This window comes from Pseudophryne corroboree, chromosome 3 (assembly GCF_028390025.1).
Source record: "Pseudophryne corroboree isolate aPseCor3 chromosome 3, aPseCor3.hap2, whole genome shotgun sequence".
NCBI lineage: Eukaryota > Metazoa > Chordata > Amphibia > Anura > Myobatrachidae > Pseudophryne > Pseudophryne corroboree.
Window position 1 is genome coordinate 180,705,568 of NC_086446.1, and position 16,242 is coordinate 180,721,809.

The window sequence follows — 16,242 nt, forward strand, 5'->3', positions numbered from 1 at the left end:
AATACCTACCGGTAATTCCTTTTCTCCTAGTCCGTAGTGGATACTGTGCGCCCGCCTCAGTACTTCGTTCCTGCTTACCTGTGTAAGTATTTGGTTGGACCGGTGTTGTGGTCCCATTATGTTGTTGGGATAGCTGTGCTATCCTGGTTAGGTTGGTGTTGCTATCCTCTGTTCTGGTTAGCGCCCTCCTTTTTCGTTTCTGGTTGTGTGTTGGCTTGTTGCCTCACCGCTGTTGTAATGTTTCTTCTCTCATATTATGTCTGTCTCCTCGGGCACAGTTTTCCTAAACTGAGTCTGGTGGGAGGGGCATAGAGGGGAGGAGTCAGCACACACATATACACACACTAAAAGTTTTTAAAGTACCAGGCTCCAGTGGACACGATCTATACCCCATTGTACTAAAGTACAAGACCCCAGTATCCACTACGGACTATTAGAAAAGGAATTACCGGTAGGTATGTATCAAATTCCTGTTTTCTCACATTTGTTTGTTCCACACCCACTACTTACTTCTCATTTTGATTTTTGTGTTGTATGATCCTGGATTTTGGTTTCCCTTTAGGTCCCGTAGTTTGATGAGATAGCCCCAACTTTAGGATCCTCTCCTGGGAGAATTAAAACAAGGGAGTAGTTAGAGTAATCATCCTCTTTCAGTGCAGAAATAATAACTAAACAAAATGTTTTCCCCTCTGGTTACATTTCCTGGTTATACAGGGGGGCAAAAAAAAAAAAAAAAAACCCTGTAATTTTTATTAAACTGAGAAAGGTGCTGTTTGATGTAATCCGCTTAGCAAGTTAGCTGAATAAATACTTTATTCTTTAATGCAGTTTACATCCTTTTTTATGATTTGTGGTAGTTTTGCCAAGGTTTCATGTTTGAAATATATTTTCTGTGAATTGAAAATGATATGTAGAATTTACACAGCCCATAGTCATACAGTGGATAGATTTTTCCCATATGATTAATAATGTAAACTGCTGTGGTCACCAGGAGTAACTGTGATCTGCAGTGTTTGACCATAGTGAATCTCACTCTTCTATGGAAGAGACTGGTTAACACTGAGTAGATTCAGATCTCTATTTAATACATATATAAATCTATCAGGCTGTTCCCGTTATTATGAGTTCCTAAACAGTCATCATGGCAAACCAGAGCAAGTTCTACTCTCCAAAATGTATTCGATAGGTGTTTTTTTATAGGTTCAATGCCTTGTTAATTACTGTCCATGGTGTTGTGTTTACATTCAGGTGGATGGAAACATTAGCAAAATCTATTGCCAAAACTTGTGTTTGCTGGCCAAGCTCTTCCTGGATCATAAGACACTATATTATGACGTGGAGCCATTCCTTTTCTATGTTCTCACCAAAAACGACAAGAAGGGCTGTCACTTAGTTGGATACTTTTCTAAGGTAAGACACCTATAGTTTCTTACCAGCCACTCTATGTCCGACTGACCTGGTTGCAGGTCCATTATACAGGCCAGAACAGTATAAAATCTGCTATATACAGTATAACCAATTAACTGATGCAGCTCCAACAAACAATGCAGACTTTATTTCACCATAAAATTACAATCTTGTGCAAACACCAAAAATAAAGTCGTCACAGGGTGAGAATAGTTCTGGTAAATAAATACAGTTTATCTCCTGGTTCACTGGCATGCAGATAGATTTAGGGGGGAATTCCATTAGAAGAGAATAAATGTCTGGTTGGAAAAACGTACTTTCTTTTGGGGGGGGGGGGGGGGGGCCTGTCCAATTTGTACCCCGCACCTTCTCTATAGGAGGGCAGAGGCACAGTTCTAGATCTGACTTGGCGTTACAAAGCTTACTGTGCTAGCGAGCAATACCAGACAGTATTTTACCACTCTTTGCCTTGATAATCCTGACTGGTCCCATTTCGATGTACACATTTTTGTGTGAAGCTGGACATCGTTATATATTTTTTTTAAATATAGTATTTAGCTGGTGGGTTAAATACTATGTTGGAAAAAAAAAACACAACAGAGTCAGTGGAGGCTGGTGATAGGGGTGTGGTCTAAAACCAAAATTAAGGTTCACCAATTGGTTTATTTCTTTGAATACTGTATGTCAAACATTATTAGAAATTGGCAATAGTGTTTGTTTAACCATTGAACCTATTTTTGCTCCTTTTGTTTCTGCACAGGAGAAACTTTGCCAGCAGAAGTACAATGTGTCTTGTATTATGATATTGCCTCAGTACCAAAGGCAGGGATTTGGAAGGTTCCTTATCGACTTCAGTAAGTTCCTCTCCATCTCAGCCTTCATTCCCTTGAGATGAGTGCCAATAGAAGCTTTATTATACTGGCCTGTTTCAGGTTAAAAGCGTGTAGCGTTGCTGACCTTGAGCATTTAGCTTCTTTGTATGTTGCACAATGTTTGCCTAAAGCACACATCATATTCTATAGAACAGATCACATATTACACAGAGACATCAAAGACTTTTGTTTTATTTGCAGTTGCACAATACAAATGTAACTTCTGAAAAGTGAATGACATGAAGTCTCATGATTTATAGTTTAAAAAAAAAATTAACTCTTTTCTATATAGTAACATAGTAACTAAGGTTGAAAAAGACAATTGTACATCGAGTTCAACCTATTTGTGGTCTCCTATGCAGTCTTATTATAGGACTAGTTATTTTTATGTTATGACTAGTTATATTAACTATAATGCGTGCCTACGCACCATAACCCTGAATATTTTTATCCAATAGGAATTTATCTAACCCATTCTTAAAGGTGTTGACTGAGTCCGCCATTACTACTCTCTCAGGCAGGGAATTCCAAAGGCGTATTGTCCTTACTGTGAAAAAACCTTTTTGCTTCAATGTGCGGAAATTCCTCTCCTCTAACCTAAGTGAATGACCACGTGTCCTCTGTGCTGATCTTATAGAAAACAGGTCCCTCCCAAGCTCTGTGTATTCTCCCCTTATATATTTGTAGATGTTGATCATGTCCCCTCTTAGTCTCCTCTTTTCCAATGTAAACATGCCTAGCCTTGCAAGCCTTTCCACGTATTCCAGCGTCTCCATGCCCTTGATTAGTTTGGTCGCCCGCCTCTGAACCTTTTCTAGCTCCAGGATATCCTTTTTGTAATATGATGCCCAAAATTGCACACAGTATTCAAGATGTGGCCTCACTAGTAATTTATATAATGGAAGTATAATACTCTCGTCCCTTGCATCAATTCCCAGTTTTATGCATGCTAATATCTTATTAGCCTTCTTTGCTGAACTCCTACTTTGGTTACTGCTGCATGATTTGTTATCTATGTGAACCCCTAGGTCTTTTTCCAGTACAGAATCCCCTAATATTACCCCATTTAGTATGTAGGTGTTATTTTTGGGCTTGCCCCCACAGTGCATTACCTTACACTTGTCTGTGTTGAACCTCATTCTCCATTTTGCTGCCCATGCTTCCAGTTTAGTTAAGTCGTTCTGAAGAGGCTCAGCATCCCCCTCCGTATTTATAACCTTACACAATTTGGTATCGTCTGCGAAAAATTTACACCATTCTCTCTAGACCTACTGTTAGGTCGTTGATGAAAATGTTGAACAAAATTGGTCCGAGTACAGATCCTTGTGGCACACCACTTAGCACTTTAGTCCAATTTGAAAATGATCCATTGACCACAATGCGCTGCTCCCTATTATCTAACCAATTACTGACCCAAGTGCATATTGTGCTCCCTAGCCCTATTTCTTGTAGCTTGTAGATAAGATGCATGTGTGGTACAGTGTCGAAAAGCTTATGGAGTGTGTCTTCAGAAATATGAGTTCCTGTCTATAGACAGACAGTTAAAAGATAGACAGTTATTAGTTAGACACTATATATGGTTGACAGTCAAAAGTCAGACAGGGTCAAAAGTCAGGCATTCAAAAGACCGACAGGGTCAAAAAGTCAGACAGGGTCATAAGTCAGACACACAAAAAAATGCTTTTGTTTTTCTGTGTTTTTTTTTTTTTTTTTTTTACAACTTTTGCCTCATTTACTATCCATGTCACAAACTATTACCTTTTAGTAAAGTTGTGGCGAGCGGAGCGAGACACCGAGCCCCGAAGCGTGGCGAGCCCGCGAGGGGACGAATTTCACCAAATTTGGGTTCAAAATTTTTAAAAACACAAAAAAACGAGAAAAAATATTTTTTTTGTGTCTGACTTATGACCCTGTCTGACTTATGACCCTGTCTGACTTATGACCCTGTCTGACTTATGACCCTTAAAAAAAGGAGAAGAAGAAATGTCCCTTTGCTGGCGCACAAATAATAATTAAAAATGAACTTTTAATAAGTTCATTAAAATTGTCTAATCACGAAGTAAAGAAGGAAGAAAGTGTACAGTAAATTTGTGTAATATAATTACCATATATGGTGAAGTGAAAATAAATGTATTAAAACCAAGGTTCACTACCTGTGTTGTATCTTTATTAGTCCAAATCAAATGTATATTAAACAAACTGCTGAATTCATACAGTTCATAAATTGGTTAACAATATTTAGCCTAGTATCAAGATACTAAATACTGTAGTATTTATTAAGTGTTAGTAATTCAGTGACATATATCGTAAGTTTGGCAATAGTTCTAAATATCATACATTACAACACTCCTTCAACAGTGACTTCCCTTATTGCAAGCAAATCAGTATGATCCCCTACAGTAGCTGTGATTATTATAATAAATACAGCATAGCCACTGGGAGAATTTTCATGAGAAGAAAAAAGACACCAAAAGTGTATCCTTATAAAAAAATAAAAAAAAAGGGGGGGGGGGGGTGCTTATAAACTAGATACTGTGAGTAATTTCAGCATGTAAATAAATGCTGATTATTGAGTAAATCCTACAAATATCTAGGAGTATTTGATGGTTCTCACACTATTCTATAGCAATTGCACACTGATGTGTATCATAGTTAGTGCACACTATATATCATTCGTGTGACGGACATTTGTCGGGGTCTCTCTCTTTCAAATAGGACATATTCAGAATTTAACAGCTTGTGCAGAACACATCCCCTTTCCCCATTCCCTGTATGTCTTTTGACCCTGTCAGTCTTTTGACCCTGTCAGTCTTTTGACCCTGTCAGTCTTTTGACCCTGTCAGTCTTTTGACCCTGTCTAACTTATGACCCTGTCTGACTTATGACCCTGTCAGTCTTTTGACCCTGTCTGACTTTTGACTGTCGACAATATGGTGTCTAACTAATGACTGTCTATCTCAGGTATTCCCAACCGCGGTCCTCAAGGCACACCAACAGTGCAGGTTTTAGTGATATCCAGGCTTCAGCACAGATGGTTAAATCAAAATAACTGAGGTACTAATTAAGTCACCTGTGTTCAAGCCTGGATATCACTAAAACCAGGACTGTTAGTGTGCCTTGAGGACCGAGGCTGGGAAACACTGGTCTATCTTTTAACTGTCTATGAGCTATACCACACCCAGAAATATGCAGTGTCTGGGTTATGTGATCACAGGTCAAGTACTAGGTTGTGACATCAGTATCTAACAATTTTGTGTTTTTAATATGCATAACATGTCAAAAGGAGCCATAGGAACTGTCTTTTTAAAAATTATTGTTCTCTCTTTACCGTCTCCCCATGTGACAGAAAAATGCCATACAAGCTGGCACCTTTCATCATCATCATCATTATTATTATTATTATTATTATTATTATTATCCTTTTATTTGTATGGCGCCACATGGGATCCGCAGCACCCAATTACAGATTAAACAAATAAGCAAACCATGAAGACAGTGACTTACAGTTCAATACAATATAGGACAAGTACAGGGTATATAAACACAGCTGCATCAGTAAACAGCACTGAAACAAGTATCGGGGTGGCAGAAATCTGAGGGATTTGGTGCCATCAAAGGGAGTATTGAAGATAGGTTAAGTAAGAGACGTAAAGGCACATGATGTTCTGTGCATAACACAATGTTCCTGAATTATTAATTCTGTAGTGGGTGCTCAGTAGATCATAAAAAAGCAGTATTGACATTTTGATCTACTGAGCCCAAAAGAAACGGCGATATCTCAGAATTAACCATTTCTATTTATGCAGAAGGAATTAAATTTGCATTTTTTTTATCTGTTTGTCTGTTTATCTTCCAGTTATGTATACGCAATACAGAGATCAATTCCTGTGCTCTAGTATTAGAAGTACTGAATCCCAAAAGAACTTCAAGTACTGTATAATAAATCAGCTATTTAGCAATAAGTGTATTAATGTAGTACCATTATTTACTGTATGTAGCACACATATTCCAAACGACTTTACAGGGAATATTTCACTTATTCACACCTGTCTTTGCCCCAGTGGAGTTTACAATCTGTGGGGGTGTGGTTGGAGGTGCTATCAATGCTGCTTCATTGGAAGCAGCAGTGATAGCGCTGTATGGTGATGCAGCAGGAGGCGTCTATTACATGCAGATACCTCCTGCTGCACTAAAGATCCGTACTGCGTCCTAGGACACGGCATCGGATCAAAGCACCCACTGGGGGTGGGGTAGGGGGGGGGGGGGGGGGTGAGTGCAACAAGCTACACATAACTACATCCCTTCCCTGCCATATGGACACTCGCATACACATAGGGTTTGTTTTTTATTATTTGTCAAAAGCCAATTACGGTAATTTACCGGTATGTTTGTGGAGTGTGGGAGCAAACTCAGGGAGGACATACAAACTCCACACAGCTAGTCCTTTGGTCAGGAATTGAACTCATGTCAACAGGGCTGTGAGGTTGCAATGCTAACCACTATACCAACCATGCTAATTGTACTGCTGAGTAAGCTTGATTGTCTGTCTTATGTCTAGTTAGTTCATTTCAGATTGGAAATGATCCCATAGCAATGTGAAAACAGTTTTGTAAGTTACTAGCATAATGGTTTCTGTTGTATTGTTATATTTATTCATTTATTAGATTTGTCCGTCACCTTGTGTATTTTGTAATTTGTAATCAATCTGTTAATCATCATGTAGATTTACAGGAAATCAATAAAGATGACTACATTAGGTCTTTTTGTTGATATCTTGGGTTGGAGTCTAGTTAGGCAGTCTTTGAACCAGAGATATTCTAGTGTTGCAGGATGTGCATGTGTAACGTATTAATATCTTTTTAACGGGTGTACTTTACTAAAACAGTCTGTATGCACCAACATTTCTTTCCAAACTTTGTATTTTCACGTAGCTGTATCAAGTTTCCTTTAAGATAATGACAGGCTATATTGGAAGAGGTTACACCTAGGTGATTGAACATGTTTACTGTTTTGTATAAGTGACACTCCTCCAATAAAGGTGTGTGTAAAATGTGTTACATGCCTAATTGTTTAACGTAAGACCAGTACAGTCTACAGGATGTGTCATTCAAGACCAATTCATTTCTGAATTGTTCCATAAAAACCATGTATTGCCAGTTGATATTTCTTTTATGGATATTCCCATAGCTGTATGTTGAATTGCTACATTACCATGTGGCACAAGCATTTGTTTTTCTTAATTGCCAATGTGTCTCATTAGTTGTCTTATTTGTGAGTAAGCTTACGCTCTGTCTTCTTCCTGTTGGAATATTTCACAGAATTTTTAATCTCTTGGTCCTATAACCTATGTAACCTGCATTGTATACAAGAAATCTACGGAGGAGTACAGAGGGTGAACCATAAGTGTGGGATCTGCATTGCGTGTAAAATCTCACCCTAGGAATGGAGGCCTTCCTCCTCTCCCTCCTTCCCTCCCTCCTTCTCTCTGCTGTAGGGACTCATAGTTTAAGCTGATCTTGGCAGCTGTGTGCTTGTAGCTCTTTTGTCTGTTTGAGCTCTCTGCAGCGCATGTGTCTGAAGTGTGATTGTCTGGGCACTGTGGCTGGGTCTGAGCTTTGTGTGTATAAAGCTAATGTTGTGGGAAATGCAGTCTGCTGCTTTACCAGTGATATGTGATAAAGCCATAATTCAAGCACCACTGTATGATTCTACTATAGGCACATGGCCATTAATTCTGTATACGTGAGCGTAATTGTCCACTTGATTGGATTATGTTGGTGCTGCCTGAACTATTTGGTTTTCTGTATATTTGTTTCATATCGTGTCGCTGGTCTGTCTGGATGTTTATTGGGGGCTTGTGAAGGTGTGTAATGAGGTCGGCTTAGTGTAATTACTCGAAGTCAGACAGCTTTGCCCCCCTGGAATTTGTCGTGTCCCCTCTAAGTGCCTCTTAATAACACTGACAGCCTGCAGCGCTCTCTCATTATCTCCGCCTCGCGCTGCCAGATTCTTGTCTTTTACTTAACCTTTTTTTCCCCCTATGCCTCTTGCCTATAACAGACAGGATATTACTTGCTAGTGCCATGTTATATATACAGATGTAGGCAGTGGAGCAGATTGACATACTTTCTCTGCACTATAATTTCATCTGAGTGTTTTAATGCTAGTAGCATAAAGCATATGACAATTAGGAGCACTGCGGTTTCTCTTGAATCGTAATGGTTGTTCTTCATGTCTTATTGCCAGTTGTGTAATAGCTAAATGTAACATGTTGCCGTCGTTTCTACAGAATCTTTCTCATCTTAGTCTCTACTCTCTCCAGTATTCTGTTTTAATATTTTATTTTTTAATGCAACAGCAGAGCCTGCCTTTATTTGTGTTCCAGAATTTCCAATATTTTTTATCTGCTACTTAATTTGATCTCATCGTGGCAGGTAGAATAGTATATTTACATGAACAGTTAGGTGATGTAGTTGAATTCAACAAAATCAGAGAAATGTCATGTTAAAGACATCTGAGTACCGGACAAAGAAAGACATACAAATAATACAAGTGCAGACGTATAAAGCAGTGAAAAGAGTGGAGAAGTTGCCCATGGCAACCCATCAGCTGCTACATAGAGCTTTAGACAATGAACTTGATAAATGTTACTTCAAAGCTGATTGGTTGCCATGGGCAACTTCACCACTGGCACATTACTCCACTCTTTTCACTGCTTTATATATGTCTCCACAATTACAGCAACAAAACAGCTGCTTCTTTCTAGGTAACCTAACACTCCAATGTCATCAATCCATAATCATGCAGGGAGCACTGCTAGACAAATTAGGATGGTAATACTACTTTCAGTGCAAGGATATGTGGAACATTCTATTCTGCATCCCATATGACAGATTCCATATCTAAATGATGTACAGGTGTTTGATCTATTTCTGGGTGACCTGGGGTTTTTCTATTATTTGGAGCATAGTGCCGCAAATATGCTAAATCATATTTCTAATTATGCTTGGGACCACATCCCATTAAGGTGTCTCTTTACTAAAGATTTGTGACCCTATAGATTTGCTGTTGCTGCCTGTCCCAATGAAAGAAGATCTGTTACCACAAATTACCAAATAACTCAGTGATGCTCAGCGATGCTGGCTGGCAGGGACTAGAATGTAATATTAGATTCAGAGCACATGCTTTATTTATTTGTATAAAGCATTTGATCATTGTCCTGCCCCTACTATTGCCATCCTGAGATGTAGTAATAGGATGATTGCAGTGGTACAAATACTGCATGCTTAGCATGAGGAAGCTATTGCCAGAACTAGCCAGTCATACCTGGCCATAGCTATCGCTAGACAGGCAGTGGTGAATTTCCTATTAGGCACATGAGGCACATGCCTAGGGGCGGCACTTGGATGCTTGTATTGGTACCGTCAGTCCAAAAAGTACCGGTAACAGCAAAATATGTCCACTGTATTGCACCATGCACCACCTTGAATGGAGTGTAAATGGGTAGGTCATGCACATACAGTCACTGTAAGCTGTCCTGTATACAATGTATATAATTAAACTGTCATAGTGGTTTATGTAGTCTATTAAATTGGCAATCATCAAATAAGGGCTTATAACCAATCAATAAAAATATAAAATTAGGCGGGCGAGGGGCAGCCGTTACGGTTGTGCCTAGGGGTCACCTCACCCCTAAATCCACCCCTGTAGCCAGGGTGCTTCTTATTTATTATTATTTATTACCAGTTACTTATATAGTGCACACACATTCTGCAGCGCTTTACAGAGAATATTTGCCCATTCACATTAGTCCCTGCCCCAGTGGAGCTTCCAATCTAGATTCCCTAGCACATATACATGCACACACATTCACACTAGGGTTAATTTTGTTGGAAGCCAATTAACCTACCAGTCAATTTTTGGAATGTGGGTGGAAACCGGAGTTCCCGGAGGAAACCCACGCAAGTATTTTTAATATGACATTTTAATTGTGCTCTATTAATTTATAGATACAATGTTGATTTTTCAGTGAAGTTTCAAAACGTCCTTCCTGCCTATAAACATATTGAAGGACACTGTTTACAGTCTCTCTATTTTGGTGCATTTCTGCCCTTTATCCCTTTGTGCCCTGCACTGCTTCTGGCAGAACGTGTCTCCCCACTGAAACTTGTGACCACTGCAGTAAAACACTGCAGAACGGACCACAAACACTGCCTCCTTTATCTTGGTGAAATATAAAATCACTCCTATGTATGAACCTTTTGACCGAAATATCCCTTAGCCAAACATTATTATACTTAGCTGTATGACTATATAAATACAATTTATTTTTTTATTATTATTATCCTTTATTTATATGGCGCCACAAGGGTTTCCGCAGCGCCCAATTACAGAGTACATGTGCACATAATCAAAACAGGAAAACAGTGACTTACAGTTGAAGGCAATTAAGGACAAGTACAGGGTAACTAAATATAACTACATCAGTAAATGACATAGAGATAAGTTCCAAGGTGGCCAAAAAACGGCGGGATCTGGGCAGTTGAGGATTTTTAAAGTAAGAAAAGGAGACGCACATGAGGGAAGAGGGCCCTACTCGTGAGAGCCTACATTCTAAGGGAATGACAATGACAAGCAATTAGTCACGGTCAAGGTATGGAAGTATTACATAATTTCTTTGTAAATGTTACATTGTTTTTACGTACTAATAAACAGTTACTGTATTTTTTTTATTGAAATTAATCTAACGTTAAGCAAAAAACAAACAGACAATGCAGTATTTACTTGACGCCAAAGCGGACTATATGACAGTGAAGAAATGTCATCGATACAACCTGCATCCTGCCCGTAGAAGGTCTAGATTAGAACATAGTGCGTGAACATTACTTTAAGATTATTCATACCATATAGCAAAATGCTGCCACAACTATTTCTGGGCCTAGCAATAGTTCTCAGCCCATATAAGGCACTATGCATAGCTGTATTTTATATTGCCTTTATAATGCCATAAGCTTTGTTGATTGACATCCTATAGTGTAGAACCACTGTAGATTATTGGCTCCTCTATCCCTATGTGCCGCAAACTAGTGATGGAGGCAGCCGAAAACTTTTCTCCAGTGTATATATGTTTTTATTCTCCATTGTAGATATATATGACTTGCATTAGAAACTTACACATCGTGATGGCAGATACATAACAAGCCTCATACAGAAACAAGCCTCTTTATGGTAGTAAATATACAAACTCCAACATAATTATAAGAGAGTAGACAATCATTTAATGGCTACTATACAATACAGACCCCAGTCCTGGTGGCAAATAAAAAAATGTCCTCCAATACTAGTGAATAAACACTGATTCATTTACTTTTTTAGTATGTCAAAACAAAGTAACATTTACATATAAATTATGCAATACTTCCATGCCTTGACCCTGCCTAATTGCTTGTCATTGTGTTATACATGGCAGTGGAGTTTTTTCTGTTTGGTAAGTCGTAAAGAGTTTAAAAAAAAAAAAAAAAAAATTGGTTATGTTTGGCATTTGGGGTCCTCATCAATGAGAATCGGCCATTTATAGGTTTTCTTGTTAATTGCAGTATGACTGTTCAAAATATGAATCTAAAGACAAAACTCGGAAATTCCAGATAGGAAGCTATTTATGTATCCTTTGTGTTTTTTCATCCATAAATAAAATGGCCGGGTCAGAGCCAGGTCAGACCTCATTCCCACCGCAGGTTGGACTCTTATTGGCTGTTAGACCCTATTCAGACTGCACCCGCGTGCAGTCTCTGTTCTGACAACGCTTGTAGATTACATAATCTCCAAGCGCCGGTGATCCGTCTCTCTCTCTATGCTTTCAGCGTGACCCGGGTCATGACGTTTACACCTCAGGCTACCCAGGTCCTTCCCTGGTGGTGCCCAGTAGCTACCTGGGTCAGATTCCCAGTCACCTGGACTCGGGTTATTTTTCAAGGACTTTTTTCCACCAAGCCGCAACCCTGGTAGACCCGGGAATAAACCAGGTTATTGTGGTAGTGGAAGAGTGGTATAATAAAATGGAACTGCTGATATGTGACACATTTTGAACAAGAGGCTCACTTGGAAAATATGCTGATATTTGTAGTTACGCTCCTAATTGTATTCCTGTCTGTAGGTTATCTGCTTTCCCGATGCGAGGGGCAGGCAGGCTCGCCTGAGAAACCTCTATCAGACTTGGGCCGTTTGTCTTATTTGGCATACTGGAAGAGTGTCGTAATAGACTATCTGAGCACTCATCATGAGAAGCAGATCAACGTGAAAGGTCTTAGTCGAGCCACAGGAATGTGTCCTCATGACATTGCCACCACTTTACAGCATCTCAACATGATAGACAGAAGAGGAGACAGGTGAGAGACTGGAACAGAAAATCTGCAATATAACAAAATATAACACCATCTGCATACATACATACATACATACATACATACATACATACATACATAGAAATAATAATAACATTTATGAAGAACTGATTATGTCTAATTTAAATGTACCAGTTTAACTACAGACGTAGCTATGCTCATCTTCACTGCGGCACGGCATGCTGCATGTCTGCCACAGTTTTATCATGCCCTAATAGCCAAACTGTGTAATTTTACAGAATGTGGCAGGCTGCATGTTGAATACCCCTGCTGAAGTGACATCGGGTTGGGTATGTTAGGCCGGCTGCCGAGATCCTGACAGCAGAATGCCGGCAGCGGGGGCGAGCGCAACAAAGACTCATGCAGGTGCTGTTTTCATTCCATGGGTGTCGTGGACACCCACAAGTGGGAATAGACTGTGTGTCGGCATTCCCACTACCGGCATTTTTAGCGTTCGGGATTCCGGCGTCGGCATGCTGACCGCCGGGATCCCGAGTGCTTGTAACATAACCGCATCCCGGGACATCTTATTTCCTGCTATTTTTTTGTTGTTGGTTTTTTAAATGTATTGAGGTTTTATTCTTCTGTGTACCATGGTAGCTATTGTGGAACTACACATTCTAGCATGCCCAGCCACAGTTTTACTATTTTACAATGTGTAGTTCCATGATAGCTGGAGGGCCGCTTGTTGAGCACCCCTGCCTAAATGGACTGCAGTAGCAATAGTGACATCTACAGGTTATAATAACATGGGAAGATAAATAATTTGGACTGTTGCCAGTTCCTATTTGTTTTATTGTCAATCAGTAAAGTTTTTGGAAGTCTGATGACTTGAAACTAGGATCGTTTCGTCATGTTCACATACCCCAATTAATATTGTAAATGTTTTGGATGTAACATTTAGCAAATGTAACACGTAGCAAATGGCCAATTTTGGAATTAATTTGTTTCTTTCATTTTAAAATGTATTATTATTCCAATAAATGCCATATTATTAAGCCAACAAATGCGCGTCTTTTAGTCATCTTTGCCCAAGGCAACAACATTCTAATTTGATACTGTACTCTGTTGTGCTGGTGTGCTCTATAAACTATCTAGGCTTCACTGCATTGGCAATAGTGCTCTGCGACTATGCTAAATGCATTTGCATGGTAGTAGTTTGACTGTGCCCTGTCAGGTCATTTGTGACTGACCTTTTCCTGTGTGACACATACAGTATATCTGAATGTTGGATTAATGTCTGAAAATCATACCCTGTGTGTTAATTACCAGAGGGTGCACTTTGCCTAGCGGCTTCAGGAGCTGTGAGGAAAAGTTTTCAGAAAATTACATCTCTGGTAATTAACGCACGGGGGAACGCATTAGATTCCGCATTTTACATGGAACCAGTGGGTTACCTTGCATTACCAGAAGCTTTACCACGCAGGGAAAAGGCTAAATAATTAAAGGGCTTCTTTACACTCGTGCCTAATTGGATATGCCCCCATGTGTTACATACACATGCTGCAGGATGTATAAGAATCCCTGCCATGTTAATGCAAACAATTCAGACCTTGTTTATGCATGTAAATTTTTTAGGATGTTGTTGAATTATTTCTAGAATACAATACTTTGACAGTCCTGTTAGCTGTTTCACACCTATATAAATTATTAGCAGTTTTCATTACAGGTTTGTTATTATTCGACGTGAAAAAGTAATGGCAAGTTATATGGGAAAGGTAAAATCTCGATCCCGGGTAAATGAGGTTGATCCAGACTGTCTGAGGTGGGCACCGGTGATCGCCTTAAATGCCGTTGTGTCTGAGGAAGAGAGAGAAGCAGAGAAGGAGGTAAATATTTCTTCATCACCAGCCATGCATGCCATTAGTTTTTATTCAAGTTTTGCACAGATATTGTTGCTCTCATCAATATTGCTTAGCTTACGTACTCCTAAAGCTGTAACATTGCTATTGTACTGAAAATAGGAAATGTCTACATGATCACATAAAAATAATTCTTTCTCTGACGTCCTAGTGGATGCTGGGAACTCCGTAAGGACCATGGGGAATAGACGGCTCTGCGGGAGACTGGGCACATCTAAAGAAAGATTTAGGACTATCTGGTGTGCACTGGCTCCTCCCCCTATGACCCTCCTCCAAGCCTCAGTTAGATTTATGTGCCCGGCCGAGCTGGATGCACACTAGGGGCTCTCCTGAGCTCCTAGAAAGAAAGTATAGTTTAGGTTTTTTATTTTACAGTGAGACCTGGTGGCAACAGGCTCACTGCACCGAGGGACTAAGGGGAGAAGAAGCGAACCTACCTAAGTGGTGGTAGCTTGGGCTTCTTAGGATACTGGACACCATTAGCTCCAGAGGGATCGAACACAGGACCCGACCTCGTCGTCCGTTCCCGGAGCCGCGCCGCCGTCCCCCTTACAGAGCCAGAAGCAAGAAGGTCCGGAAAATCGGCGGCTGAAGACTTCTGTCTTCTCCAAGGTAGCGCACAGCACTGCAGCTGTGCGCCATTGCTCCTCATGCACACCACACACTGCGGTCACTGATGGGTGCAGGGCGCTGGGTGGGGGGCGCCCTGAGCAGCAATAAATAGCACCTTGGCTGGCAAACTGACACCATATATAGTCCCAGAGGCTATATAGGTGTATATTAACCCCTGCCAGAATTATTAAAATAGCGGGAGAAAGCCTGCCGAAAAAGGGGCGGAGCCATCTCCCTCAGCACACTGGCGCCATTTTCCCTCACAGCTCAGCTGGAAGGATCGCTCCCTGGCTCTCCCCTGCAGTCCTGCACTACAGAAAGGGTTAAAAAGAGAGGGGGGCACAAAAATTAGGCGCAGTATATTATAATAATGCAGCTATAAGGGAAAACACTCTCTATAGGTGATATCCCTGTGATATATAGCGCTCTGGTGTGTGCTGGCATACTCTCCCTCTGTCTCCCCAAAGGGCTTTGTGGGGTCCTGTCCTCTGTCAGAGCATTCCCTGTGTGTGTGCTGTGTGTCGGTACTGCTGTGTCGACATGTATGATGAGGAAAATGATGTGGAGGCGGAGCAAATGCCTGTGAATGTGATGTCACCCCCTGCGGGGACGACACCTGTGTGGATGGACTTATGGAAGGTGTCAACTCCTTACACAAAAGGTTTGACGACATAGGACAGCCGGCCACTCAGCTTGTGCCTGTTCCAGCGTCTCAAATGTTATCAGGGGCTTTAAAACGCCCGCTACCTCAGGTGACAGACACAGATGTCGACACGGATACCGACTCCAGTGTCGACGACGATGAGACTAGTGTACCCTCCAATAGGTCCACCCGTTACATGATTGAGGCAATGAAAAATGTATTACACATTTCTGATAATACCCCAGGTACCACAAAAAAGGGTATTATGTTTGGTGAGAAAAAACTACCTGTAGTTTTTCCTGCATCTGAGAAATTAATATGAGGTGTGTGAGGAAGCGTGGACTTCCCCCGATAAGAAATTGATAATTTCTAAGCAGCGTACCCTTTTCCGCCAGAGGATAGGTCACGTTGGGAAATACCCCCTAGGGTAGATAAAGCGCTGACAC

The 16,242-nt window shown here is 40.5% G+C and overlaps 1 protein-coding gene across 10 annotated transcripts in view; it reads left to right on the top strand.

Moving 5' to 3' along the window:
* Nucleotides 1-16,242, top strand: part of KAT6B (lysine acetyltransferase 6B) — a 340,449-nt gene that overhangs the window by 273,452 nt on the left and 50,755 nt on the right. For 8 of the 10 annotated variants that reach the window (XM_063958656.1, XM_063958655.1, XM_063958654.1 and 5 more), the window contains 4 exons: nucleotides 1,249-1,410; nucleotides 2,168-2,261; nucleotides 12,433-12,664; nucleotides 14,337-14,508. In XM_063958656.1, the coding sequence (XP_063814726.1) occupies nucleotides 1,249-1,410; nucleotides 2,168-2,261; nucleotides 12,433-12,664; nucleotides 14,337-14,508 (660 nt within the window). The remainder of the gene's footprint in view (nucleotides 1-1,248; nucleotides 1,411-2,167; nucleotides 2,262-12,432; nucleotides 12,665-14,336; nucleotides 14,509-16,242) is intronic. The other 2 variants (XM_063958661.1, XM_063958664.1) reach the window with 1 other exon arrangement.